A 17,135-nucleotide genomic window follows, 5' to 3' on the forward strand; every position below is an offset into this window, starting at 1 on the left:
TCGCTCTCTGTCTGTCTCTCGCTCGCTCTCTGTCTGTCTCTCGCTCGCTCTCTGTCTGTCTCTCGCTCGCTCTCTGTCTGTCTCTCGCTCGCTCTCTGTCTGTCTCTCGCTCGCTCTCTGTCTGTCTCTCGCTCGCTCTCTGTCTGTCTCTCGCTCGCTCTCTGTCTGTCTCTCGCTCGCTCTCTGTCTGTCTCTCGCTCGCTCTCTGTCTGTCTCTCGCCGCTCTCTGTCTGTCTCTCGCTCGCTCGCTCTCTGTCTGTCTCTCGCTCGCTCGCTCTCTGTCTGTCTCTCGCTCGCTCTCTGTCTGTCTCTCGCTCGCTCTCTGTCTCTCGCTCGCTCGCTCTCTGTCTGTCTCTCGCTTGCTCTCTGTCTGTCTCTCGCTCGCTCTCTGTCTGTCTGTCTCTCGCTCGCTCTCTGTCTGTCTGTCTCTCGCTCGCTCTCTGTCTGTCTGTCGCTCTCTGTCTGTCTGTCTGTCGCTCTCTGTCTGTCTGTCTGTCGCTCTCTGTCTGTCTGTCTGTCGCTCTCTGTCTGTCTGTCTGTCGCTCTCTGTCTGTCTGTCTGTCGCTCTCTGTCTGTCTGTCTCTCGCTCTCTGTCTGTCTGTCTCTCGCTCTCTGTCTGTCTGTCTCTCGCTCTCTGTCTGTCTGTCTCTCGCTCTCTGTCTGTCTGTCTCTCGCTCTCTCTGTCTGTCTCGCTCTCTCTGTCTGTCTGTCTGTCTGTCTGTCTGTCTCGCTCTCTCTGTCTGTTTGTCTGTCTGTCTCGCTCTCTGTCTGTTTGTCTGTCTGTCTCGCTCTCTCTGTCTGTTTGTCTGTCTGTCTCGCTCTCTCTGTCTGTTTGTCTGTCTGTCTCGCTCTCTCTGTCTGTTTGTCTGTCTGTCTCGCTCTCTCTGTCTGTTTGTCTGTCTGTCTCGCTCTCTCTGTCTGTTTGTCTGTCTGTCTCGCTCTCTCTGTCTGTTTGTCTGTCTGTCTCGCTCTCTCTGTCTGTTTGTCTGTCTGTCTCGCTCTCTCTGTCTGTTTGTCTGTCTGTCTCGCTCTCTCTGTCTGTTTGTCTGTCTGTCTCGCTCTCTCTGTCTGTTTGTCTGTCTGTCTCGCTCTCTCTGTCTGTCTCGCTCTCTCTGTCTGTCTCGCTCTCTCTGTCTGTCTCGCTCTCTCTGTCTGTCTCGCTCTCTCTGTCTGTCTCGCTCTCTCTGTCTGTCTCGCTCTCTCTGTCTGTCTGTCTGTCTCTCTCTCTGTCTCTCTGTCTCTCTGTCTCTCTCGCTCTCTGTCTCTCTCTCTCTGTCTCTCTCGCTCACTGTCTGTCTCTCTCGCTCACTGTCTGTCTCTCTCTCGCTCTCTGTCTCTCTGTCTCTCGCTCTTTGTCTTTCTCGCTCTCTGTCTGTCTCTGTCTCTCGCTCTCTCTCTGTCTCTCACACTGTCTCTCGCTCTCTGTCTGTCTCTCTCTGTCTCTCGCTCTCTGTCTCGGTCTCTCGCTCTCTGTCTCTCGCTCTCTGTCTCGGTCTCTCGCTCTCTGTCTCGGTCTCTCGCTCTCTGTCTCTGTCTCTCGCTCTCTGTCTCGGTCTCTCGCTCTCTGTCTCGGTCTCTCGCTCTCTGTCTCGGTCTCTCGCTCTCTGTCTCGGTCTCTCGCTCTCTGTCTCGGTCTCTCGCTCTCTGTCTCGGTCTCTCGCTCTCTGTCTCGGTCTCTCGCTCTCTCTCGGTCTCTCGCTCTCTCTCTGTCTCTCGCTCTCTCTCGGTCTCTCGCTCTCTCTCGGTCTCTCGCTCTCTCTCTGTCTCTCGCTCTCTCTCTGTCTCTCGCTCTCTCTCTGTCTCTCGCTCTCTCTCTGTCTCTCGCTCTCTCTCTGTCTCTCGCTCGCTCTCTGTCTCTCGCTCGCTCTCTGTCTCTCGCTCGCTCTCTGTCTCTCGCTCGCTCTCTGTCTCTCGCTCGCTCTCTGTCTGTCTCTCGCTCGCTCTCTGTCTGTCTCTCGCTCGCTCTCTGTCTGTCTCTCGCTCGCTCTCTGTCTGTCTCTCGCTCGCTCTCTGTCTGTCTCTCGCTCGCTCGCTCTCTGTCTGTCTCTCGCTCGCTCGCTCTCTGTCTGTCTCTCGCTCGCTCGCTCTCTGTCTGTCTCTCGCTCGCTCTCTGTCTGTCTCTCGCTCGCTCTCTGTCTGTCTCTCGCTCGCTCTCTGTCTCTCGCTCGCTCGCTCTCTGTCTGTCTCTCGCTTGCTCTCTGTCTGTCTCTCGCTCGCTCTCTGTCTGTCTGTCTCTCGCTCGCTCTCTGTCTGTCTGTCTCTCGCTCGCTCTCTGTCTGTCTGTCGCTCTCTGTCTGTCTGTCTGTCGCTCTCTGTCTGTCTGTCTGTCGCTCTCTGTCTGTCTGTCTCTCGCTCTCTGTCTGTCTGTCTCTCGCTCTCTGTCTGTCTGTCTCTCGCTCTCTGTCTGTCTGTCTCTCGCTCTCTGTCTGTCTGTCTCTCGCTCTCTCTGTCTGTCTCGCTCTCTCTGTCTGTCTGTCTGTCTGTCTGTCTGTCTCGCTCTCTCTGTCTGTTTGTCTGTCTGTCTCGCTCTCTCTGTCTGTTTGTCTGTCTGTCTCGCTCTCTCTGTCTGTTTGTCTGTCTGTCTCGCTCTCTCTGTCTGTTTGTCTGTCTGTCTCGCTCTCTCTGTCTGTTTGTCTGTCTGTCTCGCTCTCTCTGTCTGTTTGTCTGTCTGTCTCGCTCTCTCTGTCTGTTTGTCTGTCTGTCTCGCTCTCTCTGTCTGTTTGTCTGTCTGTCTCGCTCTCTCTGTCTGTTTGTCTGTCTGTCTCGCTCTCTCTGTCTGTTTGTCTGTCTGTCTCGCTCTCTCTGTCTGTTTGTCTGTCTGTCTCGCTCTCTCTGTCTGTTTGTCTGTCTGTCTCGCTCTCTCTGTCTGTCTCGCTCTCTCTGTCTGTCTCGCTCTCTCTGTCTGTCTCGCTCTCTCTGTCTGTCTCGCTCTCTCTGTCTGTCTCGCTCTCTCTGTCTGTCTCGCTCTCTCTGTCTGTCTCGCTCTCTCTGTCTGTCTGTCTGTCTCTCTCTCTGTCTCTCTGTCTCTCTGTCTCTCTCGCTCTCTGTCTCTCTCTCTCTGTCTCTCTCGCTCACTGTCTGTCTCTCTCGCTCACTGTCTGTCTCTCTCTCGCTCTCTGTCTCTCTGTCTCTCGCTCTTTGTCTTTCTCGCTCTCTGTCTGTCTCTGTCTCTCGCTCTCTCTCTGTCTCTCACACTGTCTCTCGCTCTCTGTCTGTCTCTCTCTCTGTCTCTCGCTCTCTGTCTCGGTCTCTCGCTCTCTGTCTCTCGCTCTCTGTCTCGGTCTCTCGCTCTCTGTCTCGGTCTCTCGCTCTCTGTCTCTGTCTCTCGCTCTCTGTCTCGGTCTCTCGCTCTCTGTCTCGGTCTCTCGCTCTCTGTCTCGGTCTCTCGCTCTCTGTCTCGGTCTCTCGCTCTCTGTCTCGGTCTCTCGCTCTCTGTCTCGGTCTCTCGCTCTCTGTCTCGGTCTCTCGCTCTCTGTCTCGGTCTCTCGCTCTCTGTCTCGGTCTCTCGCTCTCTGTCTCGGTCTCTCGCTCTCTGTCTCGGTCTCTCGCTCTCTGTCTCGGTCTCTCTGTCTCGGTCTCTCGCTCTCTGTCGGTCTCTGTCTGTCTCTCGCTCTCTCTCGCTCTCTCTCGGTCTCTCGCTCTCTCGGTCTCTCGGTCTCTCTCGGTCTCTCGCTCTCTCTCGGTCTCTCGCTCTCTCGGTCTCTCGCTCTCTCTCGGTCTCTCGCTCTCTCGGTCTCTCGCTCTCTCTCTGTCTCTCGCTCTCTCTCGGTCTCTCGCTCTCTCTCTGTCTCTCGCTCTCTCTGTCTCTCGCTCTCTCTCTGTCTCTCGCTCGCTCTCTGTCTCTCGCTCGCTCTCTGTCTCTCGCTCGCTCTCTGTCTCTCGCTCGCTCTCTGTCTCTCGCTCGCTCTGTCTCTCGCTCGCTCTCTGTCTCTCGCTCGCTCTCTGTCTCTCGCTCGCTCTCTGTCTCTCGCTCGCTCTCTGTCTCTCGCTCGCTCTCTGTCTCTCGCTCGCTCTCTGGCTCTCGCTCGCTCTCTGGCTCTCGCTCGCTCTCTGGCTCTCGCTCGCTCTCTGTCTCGCTCTCTGTCTCGCTCTCTGTCTCGCTCTCTGTCTCGCTCTCTGTCTCGCTCTCTGTCTCGCTCTCTGTCTCGCTCTCTGTCTCGCTCTCTGTCTCTCTGTCTCTCGCTCTCTCTCTGTCTCTCGCTCTCTCTCTGTCTCTCGCTCTCTCTCTGTCTCTCTCGCTCTCTGTCTCGGTCTCTCGCTCTCTGTCTCGGTCTCTCGCTCTCTGTCTCGGTCTCTCGCTCTCTGTCTCGGTCTCTCGCTCTCTGTCTCGGTCTCTCGCTCTCTGTCTCGGTCTCTCTGTCTCGGTCTCTCGCTCTCTGTCTCGGTCTCTCGCTCTCTGTCTCGGTCTCTCGCTCTCTGTCTCGCTCTCTGTCTCGCTCTCTCGCTCTCTGTCTCGGTCTCGGGCTCTCGGTCTCTCGCTCTCTGTCTCGGTCTCTCGCTCTCTGTCTCGGTCTCTCGCTCTCTGTCTCGGTCTCTCGCTCTCTGTCTCGGTCTCTCGCTCTCTGTCTCGGTCTCTCGCTCTCTGTCTGTCTCTCGCTCTCTCTCGGTCTCTCGCTCTCTCGGTCTCTCTCTCTCTCGGTCTCTCGCTCTGTCTCGGTCTCTCGCTCTCTCTCGGTCTCTCGCTCTCTCTCTGTCTCTCGCTCTCTCTCTGTCTCTCGCTCTCTCTCGGTCTCTCGCTCTCTCTCTGTCTCTCGCTCTCTCTCTGTCTCTCGCTCTCTCTCTGTCTCTCGCTCTCTCTCTGTCTCTCGCTCTCTCTCTGTCTCTCGCTCTCTCTCTGTCTCTCGCTCTCTCTCTGTCTCTCGCTCGCTCTCTGTCTCTCGCTCGCTCTCTGTCTCTCGCTCGCTCTCTGTCTCTCGCTCGCTCTCTGTCTCTCGCTCGCTCTCTGTCTCTCGCTCGCTCTCTGTCTCTCGCTCGCTCTCTGTCTCTCGCTCGCTCTCTGTCTCTCGCTCGCTCTCTGTCTCTCGCTCGCTCTCTGTCTCTCGCTCGCTCTCTGTCTCTCGCTCGCTCTCTGTCTCTCGCTCGCTCTCTGTCTCGCTCTCTGTCTCGCTCTCTGTCTCGCTGTCTCTGTCTCGCTGTCTCTGTCTCGCTGTCTCTGTCTCTCTGTCTCTCGCTCTCTCTCTGTCTCTCGCTCTCTCTCTGTCTCTCGCTCTCTCTCTGTCTCTCGCTCTCTGTCTCGGTCTCTCGCTCTGTCTCGGTCTCTCGCTCTCTGTCTCGGTCTCTCGCTCTCTGTCTCGGTCTCTCGCTCTCTGTCTCGCTCTCTCGCTCTCTGTCTCGCTCTCTCGCTCTCTGTCTCGCTCTCTCGCTCTCTGTCTCGCTCTCTGTCTCGCTCTCTCGCTCTCTGTCTCGCTCTCTGTCTCGCTCTCTGTCTCGCTCTCTGTCTCGCTCTCTGTCTCGGTCTCTCGCTCTCGGTCTCTCGCTCTCTGTCTCGGTCTCTCGCTCTCTGTCTCGGTCTCTCGCTCTCTCTCGGTCTCTCGCTCTCTGTCTCGGTCTCTCGCTCTCTGTCTCGGTCTCTCGCTCTCTGTCTCGGTCTCTCGCTCTCTGTCTCGGTCTCTCGCTCTCTGTCTCGGTCTCTCGCTCTCTGTCTCGGTCTCTCGCTCTCTGTCTCGGTCTCTCGCTCTCTGTCTCGGTCTCTCGCTCTGTCTCGGTCTCTCGCTCTGTCTCGGTCTCTCGCTCTCTCTCGGTCTCTCGCTCTCTGTCTCGGTCTCTCGCTCTCTGTCTCGGTCTCTCGCTCTCTGTCTCGCTCTCTCGCTCTCTGTCTCTCGGTCTCTCGCTCTCTCTGTCTCTCGCTCTCGGTCTGTCTGTCTCTGTCTCTCGCTCTCTGTCTCGGTCTCTCGCTCTCTGTCTCGGTCTCTCGCTCTCTGTCTCGGTCTCTCGCTCTCTGTCTCGGTCTCTCGCTCTCTGTTTCGGTCTCTCGCTCTCTGTCTCGCTCTCTCGCTCTCTGTCTCGCTCTCTCGCTCTCTGTCTCGCTCTCTGTCTCGCTCTCTGTCTCGCTCTCGGTCTCGCTCTCGGTCTCGCTCTCGGTCTCTCGCTCTCTGTCTCGGTCTCTCGCTCTCTGTCTCGCTCTCTGTCTCGGTCTCTCGCTCTCTGTCTCGGTCTCTCGCTCTCTGTCTCGCTCTCTCGCTCTCTGTCTCTCGGTCTCTCGCTCTCTCTGTCTCTCGCTCTCGGTCTGTCTGTCTCGGTCTCTCGCTCTCTGTCTGTCTCTCGCTCTCTGTCTGTCTCTCGCTCTCTGTCTGTCTCTCTGCTACCGCACTGCAAGCGGTACCGATGCACCAATTCTGGAACCAACAGGAGCCTGAACAGCTTTTACCACCGAGCTATAAGACTGATAAATAGTTCATTCAAAAAATAAAACATTTAGAGGGTAGATCATAAAAGTTTGGTGTCACTTAGAAATGTCCTTGTTTTTTAATAGAAAAGCAACAAACAAAAAATGTCCGCAAAAATAACATCAAATTGATCAGAAACACGGTGTAGACATTGTTAATATTGTAAATGGCTATGGTAGCTGGAAAAAGCTGATTATTTTAATGGAATATCTACATAGGTGTACAGAAGCCCATTATCAGCAACCATCACCCTGTGTTCCAAAGGCACGTTGTGTTAGCTAATCCAAGTTTCTCATTTTAAAAGGCTAATTGATCATTAGAAAACCCTTTTGCAATTTCAGCCATTTCCAACTACAATAGTCATTTACAACATTAACAATGTCTACACTGTATTTCTGATCAATTTTATGTTATTTTAATGGACAAGATGTGTGCTTTTCTTTCAAAAACAATGACACAACTTTTGAACATGCGTGTGTGTGTGTCATGGCTTTAGAAGCTTCTGATAGGCTAATTGGCATCATTTGAGTCAATTGGAGGTGTACCTGTGGATGTATTTCAAGGCCTACCTTCAAACTTAGTGCCTCTGCTTGACATAATGGGGAAATCAAAAGAAATCAGCCAAGACTTCAAAAGGAAATTGTAGACCTCCACAAGTCTGGTTCATCCTTGGGAGCAATTTTCAAATACCTGAAGTTAGCAAGTTCATCTGTACAAACAATAGTACGCAAGTATAAACACCATCGGACCATGCAGCCGTCATACCACTCAGGAAGGAGACTCGTTCTGTCTCCTAGAGATGAACGTACTTTGGTGCGAAAAGTGCAAATCAATCCCAGAACAACAGCACAGGACCTTGTGAAGATGCTGGAGGAAACAGGTACAAAAGTATCTATATCCAGAGTACAACGAGTCCTATATCAATATAACCTGAAAGGCTGCTCAGCCAGAAAGAAGCCACTGCTCCAATACCGCCATAAAAAAGCCAGACTACGTTTGGCAACTGCACATGGTGGCAAAGATCGTACTTTTTAGAGGAATATCCTCTGGTCTGACAAAATAAAAATTGAACTGTTTGGCTATAATGACCATTGTTATGTTTGGAGGGAAAAGGGGGAGGCTTGCAAGCCGAAGAACACCATCCCAACCGTGAAGCACGGGGGTGGCAGCATCATGTTGTGGGGGTGCTTTGCTGCAGGAGGGACTGGTGCACTTCACAAACTAGATGGCATCATGAGGGAAATTATGTGGATATATTGAAGCAACATCTCAAGACATCAGTCAGGAAGTTAAAGCTTTGTTGCAAATGAGTCTTCCGAATGGACAATGACCCCCAAGCATACTTCCAAAGTTGTGGCAAAATTGATTAATGAAAACAAAGTCAAGGTATTGGAGTGGTCATCACAAAGCCCTGACCTCAATCCCGTAGAAAATCTGTGGGCAGAACTGAAAAGTGTGTGCAAGCAAGGTGGCCTACAAACCTGACTCAGTTACACCAGCTCTGTCAAGAGGAATGTGCCAACATTCACCCAACTTATTGTGGGAAGCTTGTGGAAGGCTACCCGAAACGTTTGACCCAAGTTAAACAATTTAAAGGCAATGCTACCAAATACTAATTGAGTGTATGTAAGCTTCTGACCCACTGGTAATGTGATACAAGAAATAAAAGCTGAAATAAATAGTTCTCTCTACTGTTATTGTGACATTTCACGTTCTTAAAATAAATTGGTGATCCTAACTGACCTAAGACAGGGGAATTTTACTAAGATTAAATGTCGAGAATTGTGAAAAAGTGAGTATAAATGTATTTGGCTAAGGTATATATAAACTTCTGACTTCAACTGTATGTATACACACATCCAAACACAAACTACCGTTCAAACGTTTGGGGTCACTTAGAAATGTCCTTGTTTTTGAAAGAAAAGCACATTTTTGGACAGTTTGGACACAACTACTCATTGCAGGGTTTTTCTGTATTTTTACTATTTTCTACATCGTAGAATAAAAGTGGCAACATATACTATGAAATAACACATATGGAATCATGTATTAAGCAAAAAAGAGTTAAACAAATCAAAGTAGCCGCCCCAGCTCTGCACACTTGGCATTCTCTCAACCAGCTTCATGAGCTAGTCAAATGGTATGCATTTCAATTAACTGGTGTGCCTTGTTAAACGTTCATTTGTGGAATTCCTTTCCTTAATGTGTTTGAGCCAATCAGTTGTGTTGTTTCAAGGTAAGTGGGTATACAGAAGATAGCCCTATTTGGTCAAATATCAAGTCCATGTTATGACAAAAACAGCTCAAATAAGCAAAGAGAAAGGACAGTCCATCATTACTTCAAGGTCAATCATTCTGGAACATTTCAAGAACTTTTAAAGTTTCTTCAAGTACAGTCGCAAAAACCATCAAGCGCTATGATGAAACTGGCTCATGAGGACTGCCACAGGAAAGGAAGACCCAGAGTTACCTCTGCTGCAGATGATAAGTTACTTCGAGTTACTAGCCTCAGAAATTGCAGTCCAAATAAATACTTCAGAGTTCAAGTAACAGACACCTCTCAACATCAACTGTTCAAAAGAGAATGCATAAATCAGGCTTTCATGGTAGAATTCCTGTGAAGAAAGCACTACTAAAGGACACCAATAATAGGAGACTTGCTTGGGCCTAGAAACATGAGCAATGGACGTTAGACCGCTGGAAACCTGTCCTTTTGGTGTGATGAATCCATTTGACATTTTTGGTTCCAACCGCCGTGTCTTTGTGAGACGCAGAGTAGGTGAACGGATGATCTCCGCATGTGTGGTTCCCACCGTGATGCATGGAGGAGGTGTTGTGATGGTGTGGGGGTGCTTTGCTGGTGACACTGTTGGTGATTTATTTAGAATTCAAGGCACACTTAACCAGCATGGCTACCACAGCATGCTGCGTCAATACACCATCCCATGTGGTTTGCACTTAGTAGGACTGTCATTTGTCTTTCAACAGGACAATGACCCAACACACCTCCAGGCTGTGTAAGGGCTTTTTGACGAAGGAGAGTGATAGAGTACTGTATCAGATGACCTGGCCTCCACTATCCCCTGACTTCAAACCAACTGAGATGGTTTGGGATGAGTCAGACTGCAGTGTGAAGAAAAAGCAGCCAACAAGTGCTCAGCATATGTGGGAACTTTCAAGACAGTTGGAAAAGCATTCCAGGTGAAGCTGGTTGAAAGAATGACAAGAGTGTGCAAAGCTGTGATCAAGGCAAATTATGGCTACTTTGAAGAATCTAAAATACATTTTTTGGGTTACTGCATGATTCCATATGTGTTATTTCATAGTTTTGATGTCTTCAATATTATTCTACAATGTATAAAATAGTAAAAATAAAGAAAAACCCTTGAATGAGTACCGTAATTTCCGGACTATAAGCCGCTACTTTATTCTCATGCTTTGAACCTCGCGGTTTATACAATGACGCGGCTAATTTATGGATTTTTCCCGCTTTCACAAGATCCATGCCCCCAAAAAACTGAGCACCGTCACATAATGTGATGCAAATCGAGCGCGCTCAAACTGATTCTGACATTCTGATTACGGTAGTAATTTTGTCACCCTCATCATGGCAAAGACACGGAGAAATGCATATGATGCAAGTTCAAGTTGAAGGCGATCGATCTGGCTGTTGGAAAAGGAAATAGAGCTGCTGCACGGGAGCTTGGCCTTAATGAGTCGATGATAAGACGTTGGAAACAGCAGCGTGAGGAACTGACTCAGTGCAAAAAGACAACAAAAGCTTTCAGAGGGAAGAAAAGCAGATGGCCCAAAGTATTTGCAGCCACTCGACATCAGTGTAAATTGTGCATTTAAGGTGCCGCTCCTTGTACAGTGGGAGGCTTGGATGACAAGTGGGGAGAAATCCTTCACTAAAACGGGCTGCATGCGAAGAGCAACTTATGGTCAAGTCTGCCAGTGGGTCCTGACAGCGTGGAGCATTGTCAAAAAATCCACTATCATCAACGGGTTTCAAAAGGCTGGACTGCTGCGTGTTGAAGGGGCAGCATGAGCTCAGCGGGGTATTTGCCTCCGGATGAAAGTGACGAGAGCGACAATCCAACATCGGATGAAGCAATTCTGAGGCTATTCAACTCCGACACCGAAGGAGATGACTTCAGTGCACAGGAGGAGGAAGATAGTGAACAAGTTAATTTGTTTCAATGTACCGGTAGGCACCTGCGGCTTATAGACATGTGCGGCTTATTTATGTACAAAATACATACTTTTTTAATAATTCAAAGGGTGCGGTTTATGTTCAGGTGCGCTTAATAGTCCAGCAATTATGGTAGGTGTGTCCAAATTTTTGACTGACTGGTACTGTACATATTTACCCCAATTACCTCGTGCACATCGACTCGGTACTTGTACCCCTTGTACAGTGTATATATCCAAGTTATTGCTACTCATTGTGTATCTATTGTTACTTTTATTATTACATGTTTTACTTTTCTATTATTTCTCTATTTTCTTTCTCTCTGCATTTTTGGGAAGTTCCTATGAGTAAGTATTTCACTGTTAGTCCACATCTGTTGTTTACGAAGCATGTGACAAATACAATTTGATTAGATTTTGCGTGTGTGTATATGTTTAGATCCTGCTCCTGGATGAGCCTACTGCTGGTATGGACCCCTGTTCCAGACACCAGGTGTGGTCTCTGCTGAAGAGTCGCAGAGCAGGCAGAGTCACGGTGCTCAGCACTCATTACATGGACGAGGCAGACATACTCGCTGGTACACCCATCTCTTCCCTATCTATCTCTAACAATGTGTTCATCTGTAGCAGGGTTCTCTCTATCCCTCAATACACTTACGTCTTTCACTCGCCATCTCAATTTCTCCTTTTCTCTTCTCTCTTTCTCTCTCTCTCTTTCATTTTCCCGTTCCCTTCTAGACCGCAAAGCTGTGATCTCTCAGGGCCAACTTAAGTGTGTTGGTTCTTCCCTATATCTCAAGACCAAGTGTGGAGTAGGATACCACCTCAGGTAATTTCGGCAGACAGCTCTCTAAATGTCACAAAAAATACACTATAAAACATATCTCGACCTAAAGCGTTTTGACCTATTTAAGCCATCCAGCAGATTGTTTCTTCAAAAATTGTTTCTTCAAAAATCGTGTTGTTTGATGACAGTAACACTGATGCATACATACCACAGCTAAATCATGTTGTTTGATGACAGTAAGACTGATTCATACATACCACAGCTAAATCATGTTGTTTGATGACAGTAAGACTGATTCATACATACCACAGCTAAATCATGTTGTTTGATGATAGTAAGACTGATGCATACATACCACAGCTAAATCATGTTGTTTGATGACAGTAAGACTGATGCATACATACCACAGCTAAATCATGTTGTTTGATGACAGTAAGACTGATGCATACATACCACAGCTAAATCATGTTGTTTGATGACAGTAAGACTGATGCATACATACCACAGCTAAATCATGTTGTTTGATGACAGTAAGACTGATTCATACATACCACAGCTAAATCATGTTGTTTGATGACAGTAAGACTGATTCATACATACCACAGCTAAATCATGTTGTTTGATGACAGTAAGACTGATGCATACATACCACAGCTAAATCATGTTGTTTGATGACAGTAAGACTGATGCATACATACCATAGCTAAATCATGTTTTTTTTCCCTTCCTATAGAATGTCTATTGGTGGACGGTGTGAGGTGGATGGTGTCACATCATTGGTCAAGCACCACGTCCCCAAGGCGCAGTTGTCACGGCAACAAGAGGCTGAGCTGACATTCACCCTCCCTTTCGAAAGCATGGACACCTTTTCAGGTCAGAAACTAATCTCTGTGCTACAGCTCAGTTGATCGCGCCTATCATAGAAATATAATTCCTATTGAGTGTACCCATGACGGGGAAGTCAAATTGCTATAGTCCGAGGGGCTATTCACTTTCGAGGAATTATATTTCTATTAATATATAGCAGGTAGAGTTTTAGATCTGTGGTTCTGTACTTACTGTACCTTGACTTCACTCTCTCAGGATTGTTCTCAGAACTAGACTGCAGGCCAGACCTGGGCATCATCAACTACGGGGTGTCCATGACAACGCTGGAGGATGTGTTTCTTCGTCTGGAGGCTGAGGCTGAGGTGGACCAGGCTGGTGAGCCTTCTTTTCTCTCCTTCTGTACTAAGCAGGGCTCTACATTCACATGCACTGGTCAAATCAAATCAAATTTTATTAAAAAAGTTAGGAGCACCACAAAGTTAGGAGCACCACATTATATTTTGGAGCACCAGAAAACATTCTACATTTTATTTATTGAGATACGGCCTACATGAATTCTAGCTACTTTTGCAGCATATGTTGTGACCTAGAAACGAATATGTAACACTGTAAAGACATGAGTTTATTATAAAACCTAAAATGTTGATCCAAATACTTGTCATTTTAAATTACATAGTCTTTTGTGGAATATTAGGTTTCTACATTGTGTAAAAACACTATTTTCCTATTGAAAGTTGTACCATGTACCAGGTCTTTCATTCATTGCTATGATCATTGACCTCCTGAAGAAGAAATCCCTTTTGCTTTCCTTCTGTGCCTGCAAATGTTTGGATATACTGGTAAAGTTACCATGTTGTTAGCTAGCTAGCCAATGAGGTAACATGATTGAACAAATTATTTAACAATGCTCAAGTAGTTTTAAAACAACCAACGACATGGTTTATGAATGTGAAATGGGGTCCTAGTGATCCACTATAGGAAGATAAACATGTTGCGGTAATATGGGTCAGATCTTTTGGTACTGGTTGTGCTAGAATCAAGACGTTTTCACTTTTTTCTCTAGGGTATTCGGAAACATTATCATTACAACAATTATTATCTGGGAGATTTCTTTCATAATCGCACAGTGTTCCCATAATAAAACTCCTTGGTCGCACTTTAAAGCCCTGCCCTTATGGAAAAACCACATGATTCCACATGTGATATTTCCACATGATTCCACATGTGATATTTCCACATGATTCCACATGTGATATTTCCACATGTTTTCACATGTGAAACCATCAAAATAAACTGTCATGTTTATAGAAATAAGAAGTTGTACGTTGTTACTTTATTTTTACTGCAACTTTAGACAAATTGCAAACGTATTCTTGGCAATAAATATATAGCCAATCTCCATTATGCCCATAGATCTGGTGGTGCAGCAGCAACATCCGGTAGCTAGCAACCAAGATGTTGTGAGTTCAAATCCCAAGTGAGGTTGAGTCCCAAGTAAATCAGCATACAGCCGCATACTATCCATTAACATCAACTATTCATTTTAAAGTAGTATTCTAAATGATATTGGACATCTCAGCTTTCACATGTGCTCAAATGTTGTCACATGTCATTTCATATTCTCACATTTACATTTTGAATCCCATGTCACATTTATTTCACATTTATTTCACGTTGTCACGTGTAGTTTTATGTTCGCCCATGTTATCACATTAACTTCACATGTGATCATAAGATGCAATCTACTGACAACTATGTTACTAGGTCGTATTCATTAGGCACCGAACTGAAGAAAACTGACAAACAGGGAGAGGACTTGTCCAATTAGAAATATAATTTTTCGTTTTCTGTTCAAAAACAAACCAATTTTTGGGGGGGAATTTTACCCCGTTTTCTCCCCAATTTCGTGGTATCCAATTGTTCAGTAGCTACTATCTTGTCTCATCGCTACAACTCCCTTACGGGCTCGGGAGAGACGAAGGTTGAAAGTCATGCGTCCTCCGATAACAACCTTGGCAACCTTGGTTAGCACGCACTGCGCCCAGCCCGCCACAGGAGTTGCTGGTGCGCGATGAGACAAGGATATCCCTACCGGTCAACCCTTCCCTAACCCGGACGACGCTAGGCCAAATGTGCGTCGCCCCACGGACATCCCGGTCGCGGCCGGTTACGACAGAGCCTGGGTGCAAACCCAGAGTCTCTGGTGGCACAGCGCCCTTAACCACTGCGCCACCCGGGAGGCCCTTCAAAAACATTTTAAACAGTGAGCCCGAAAAGTACAACCCTGTTGAGTAGCCTAATAACATATTCCTCTCTCCCACCCCTCCCGTCTCCAGACTACAGTGTGTTCAACCAGGAGCAGGTTGAGGATGAGGGTGATGCATCCTCTCTGGACGACACTGACCAAAGACTACTGACCTTCTCTGACAGCAAGCCAGAGGCGGTCCAGGGCCATGCTCTGTGGAGACAGCAGTTCAGCACCGTGGCCTGGCTACACATGCTCAACATGCAGAGAGAGAGGAAGGCCTTTGTCTACACGTGAGTCTGGGGAGGGAACTGCTTACCTCTCTATTACCGAACCTAATATGACATTATTGACCTTATACACTGTGTTGTTGTACTAAGGCTATAGGCAAGATAATAGGGAGGTAAGCAGTTCCCTCCCCACATGCTCAACATGTAGAGAGAGAGGAAGGCCTTTGGCTACATGGGCTAGTCTGGGTTGAGAAGGACAGGGAACTGTTCTGGGTGTGAGTGTGAACCCCAACACAGTGTCAGTGTGGGTCAAAGGTCCATTTGATACATGTGGTGGCAGGGGAGACAGTTACTCAATGTATTTGTGTGTGTCTCACTCTCTCCCCCTCTCAGTCTGGCATTGTTCCTGGTCTTCCTAGCTGCTGTGCTAGTATTGTCTCTGGCTACGGGGAACATCCAGATCCACGCTCCAGAACGGCAGTTTCTCCCCATCTACCTGCTGAGACCGAACCAGGCTCCCCGGAAATACACCACCAGTCTACTGGTCCAGAACTCATCAGGTACGTCAGCCAATCAGTCAGGAAATACACCACCAGTCTACTGGTCCAGAACTCATCAGGTTAGTCCATACTCTCGTCTATACTGTGAACTGATACTCTTGAATACTGTGTTCTCCTCCCATCACTACAGCTCTGAAATACTTTGTTCTCTATCTAGCTCTTCCCAAGCAGTAGAGTTCCTAGCAGCATCTGTTCACAGAATATGAATGGCTGAATACGAGAGTAGAAACACACTGGTTAGAAACACACACAAAACAACTGTGGTCTGTTTCTCTGTGCAGGCTCGGATATCTCCGACTTCATCCGTAACCTGGAATCTCAGGACATCAAGGTGGAGATGATGAAGAACACAGACTACATGTCCTGTGCTCCTCACAGTGCAGCCATCAACGTCACCGGATCCAACAAGGTGAAAAATAATAACCCCTCTTCTACAGAAGGGTGACATTCTTTCTTTCTCTCTGTGAGTGTGTATGTGTGTGGGCGGTTTACCCTCTGATTATATGCATGATGTGGATGGTTCTAAATTAGATGCTATATGGAGTGCTCTTAGGCTGAGGCTAGTTATGCAGCAAGTGCCCTAATTGGTAGTAGGGTGCTTCAGTAGAGTGGTTCACGTTTACCCTGGCTGTCTGTCTATGGCGCAGAGCCACATAGGATGTGTCTACACAGGCAGCCCAATTCTGATCCCCCCCCCTCGGACTATTTTGACCAATCAAAATCAAATCAGCTCTTTTGCCAATAATTGGGGCATAAGATCAGAAGACATAGAGAGGCCACTAATGCCACTTTAAATGCCCGGTCCTTGATTGACTCTTCTGTCTGGTTATAGGGTTTCAGTTAAGCAAAGCTTTACGCAAGCACGCCTACGCACACACACACAGACAACCATTGACAACGGACCCTTTTTTCTTTCTCCGCTTTGCAGGGTTTCAGATACAGTGTAGCATTCAACAGTACTACCGTCCACTCTTTGCCCATGACAGTCAACGTCCTCAGTAACGCCATCCTACGAGGTCTCAACGGCACACAACGCATCCACACCTGGACCAAGCCCTTCGACTATGTAAGTCAAGTCCAATAAAACTAATGATTGGAATAACACCGTGATGGTTTAGTTAGAATAGCACGTACAGCAATAGTCTAGATAAATTCAGTTATATTCTATCTAAAACTTGTTACAGACATACACAAGCAATAAAGTATATTTATCCATGTATCTATCGAATTAACAAAAGGTACCTGAAAGAGTGAGCATCATGCTACAATAATTTTACGTTCCCTATGTTCTTCTCCTTAGCAAATTCCCGACGCCACGTCATATGCTCTGGTCTACATTGAGGCTATCATACTGGGGATGCTAGCTGCAGGCATGCCTGCCTACTTCGCCATGGACCACACCCGAGACAGAGAGGTAAGCACTAAGCGGTCGATTCACCCGAGACAGAGAGGGTAAGCATTAACCAGTCGATTCACCCGAGACGGTGAGGGTAAGCACTAACCAGTCAATTCACCTGAGACGGAGAGGGTAAGCACTAACCAGTCGATTCACCTGAGACGGGGAGGGTAAGCACTAACCAGTCGATTCACCTGAGACGGGGAGGGTAAGCACTAACCAGTCGATTCACCTGAGACGGGGAGGGTAAGCACTAACCAGTCGATTCACCTGAGACGGGGAGGGTAAGCACTAACCAGTCGATTCACCCGAGACGGGGAGGGTAAGCACTAACCAGTCGATTCACCTGAGACGGGGAGGGTAAGCACTAACCAGTCGATTCACCTGAGACGGGAGGGTAAGCACTAACCAGTCGATTCACCTGAGACGGGGAGGGTAAGCACTAACCAGTCGATTCACCTGAGACGGGGAGGGTAAGCACTAACCAGTCGATTCACCTGAGACGGGGA

At 48.1% G+C, this 17,135-nt stretch overlaps 1 protein-coding gene across 1 annotated transcript in view; it reads left to right on the forward strand.

The window, feature by feature from the left end:
- Positions 1–17,135, forward strand: part of abca5 (ATP-binding cassette, sub-family A (ABC1), member 5) — a 125,457-nt gene that overhangs the window by 58,106 nt on the left and 50,216 nt on the right. The window contains exons 14-22 of the mRNA XM_064933733.1: positions 11,020–11,158; positions 11,319–11,409; positions 12,101–12,240; positions 12,451–12,570; positions 14,532–14,733; positions 15,064–15,230; positions 15,512–15,639; positions 16,159–16,296; positions 16,531–16,644. Of these exons, the coding sequence (XP_064789805.1) occupies positions 11,020–11,158; positions 11,319–11,409; positions 12,101–12,240; positions 12,451–12,570; positions 14,532–14,733; positions 15,064–15,230; positions 15,512–15,639; positions 16,159–16,296; positions 16,531–16,644 (1,239 nt within the window). The remainder of the gene's footprint in view (positions 1–11,019; positions 11,159–11,318; positions 11,410–12,100; positions 12,241–12,450; positions 12,571–14,531; positions 14,734–15,063; positions 15,231–15,511; positions 15,640–16,158; positions 16,297–16,530; positions 16,645–17,135) is intronic.

This window comes from Oncorhynchus masou, chromosome 24 (assembly GCF_036934945.1).
Source record: "Oncorhynchus masou masou isolate Uvic2021 chromosome 24, UVic_Omas_1.1, whole genome shotgun sequence".
In the NCBI taxonomy this organism is placed as follows: domain Eukaryota; kingdom Metazoa; phylum Chordata; class Actinopteri; order Salmoniformes; family Salmonidae; genus Oncorhynchus; species Oncorhynchus masou.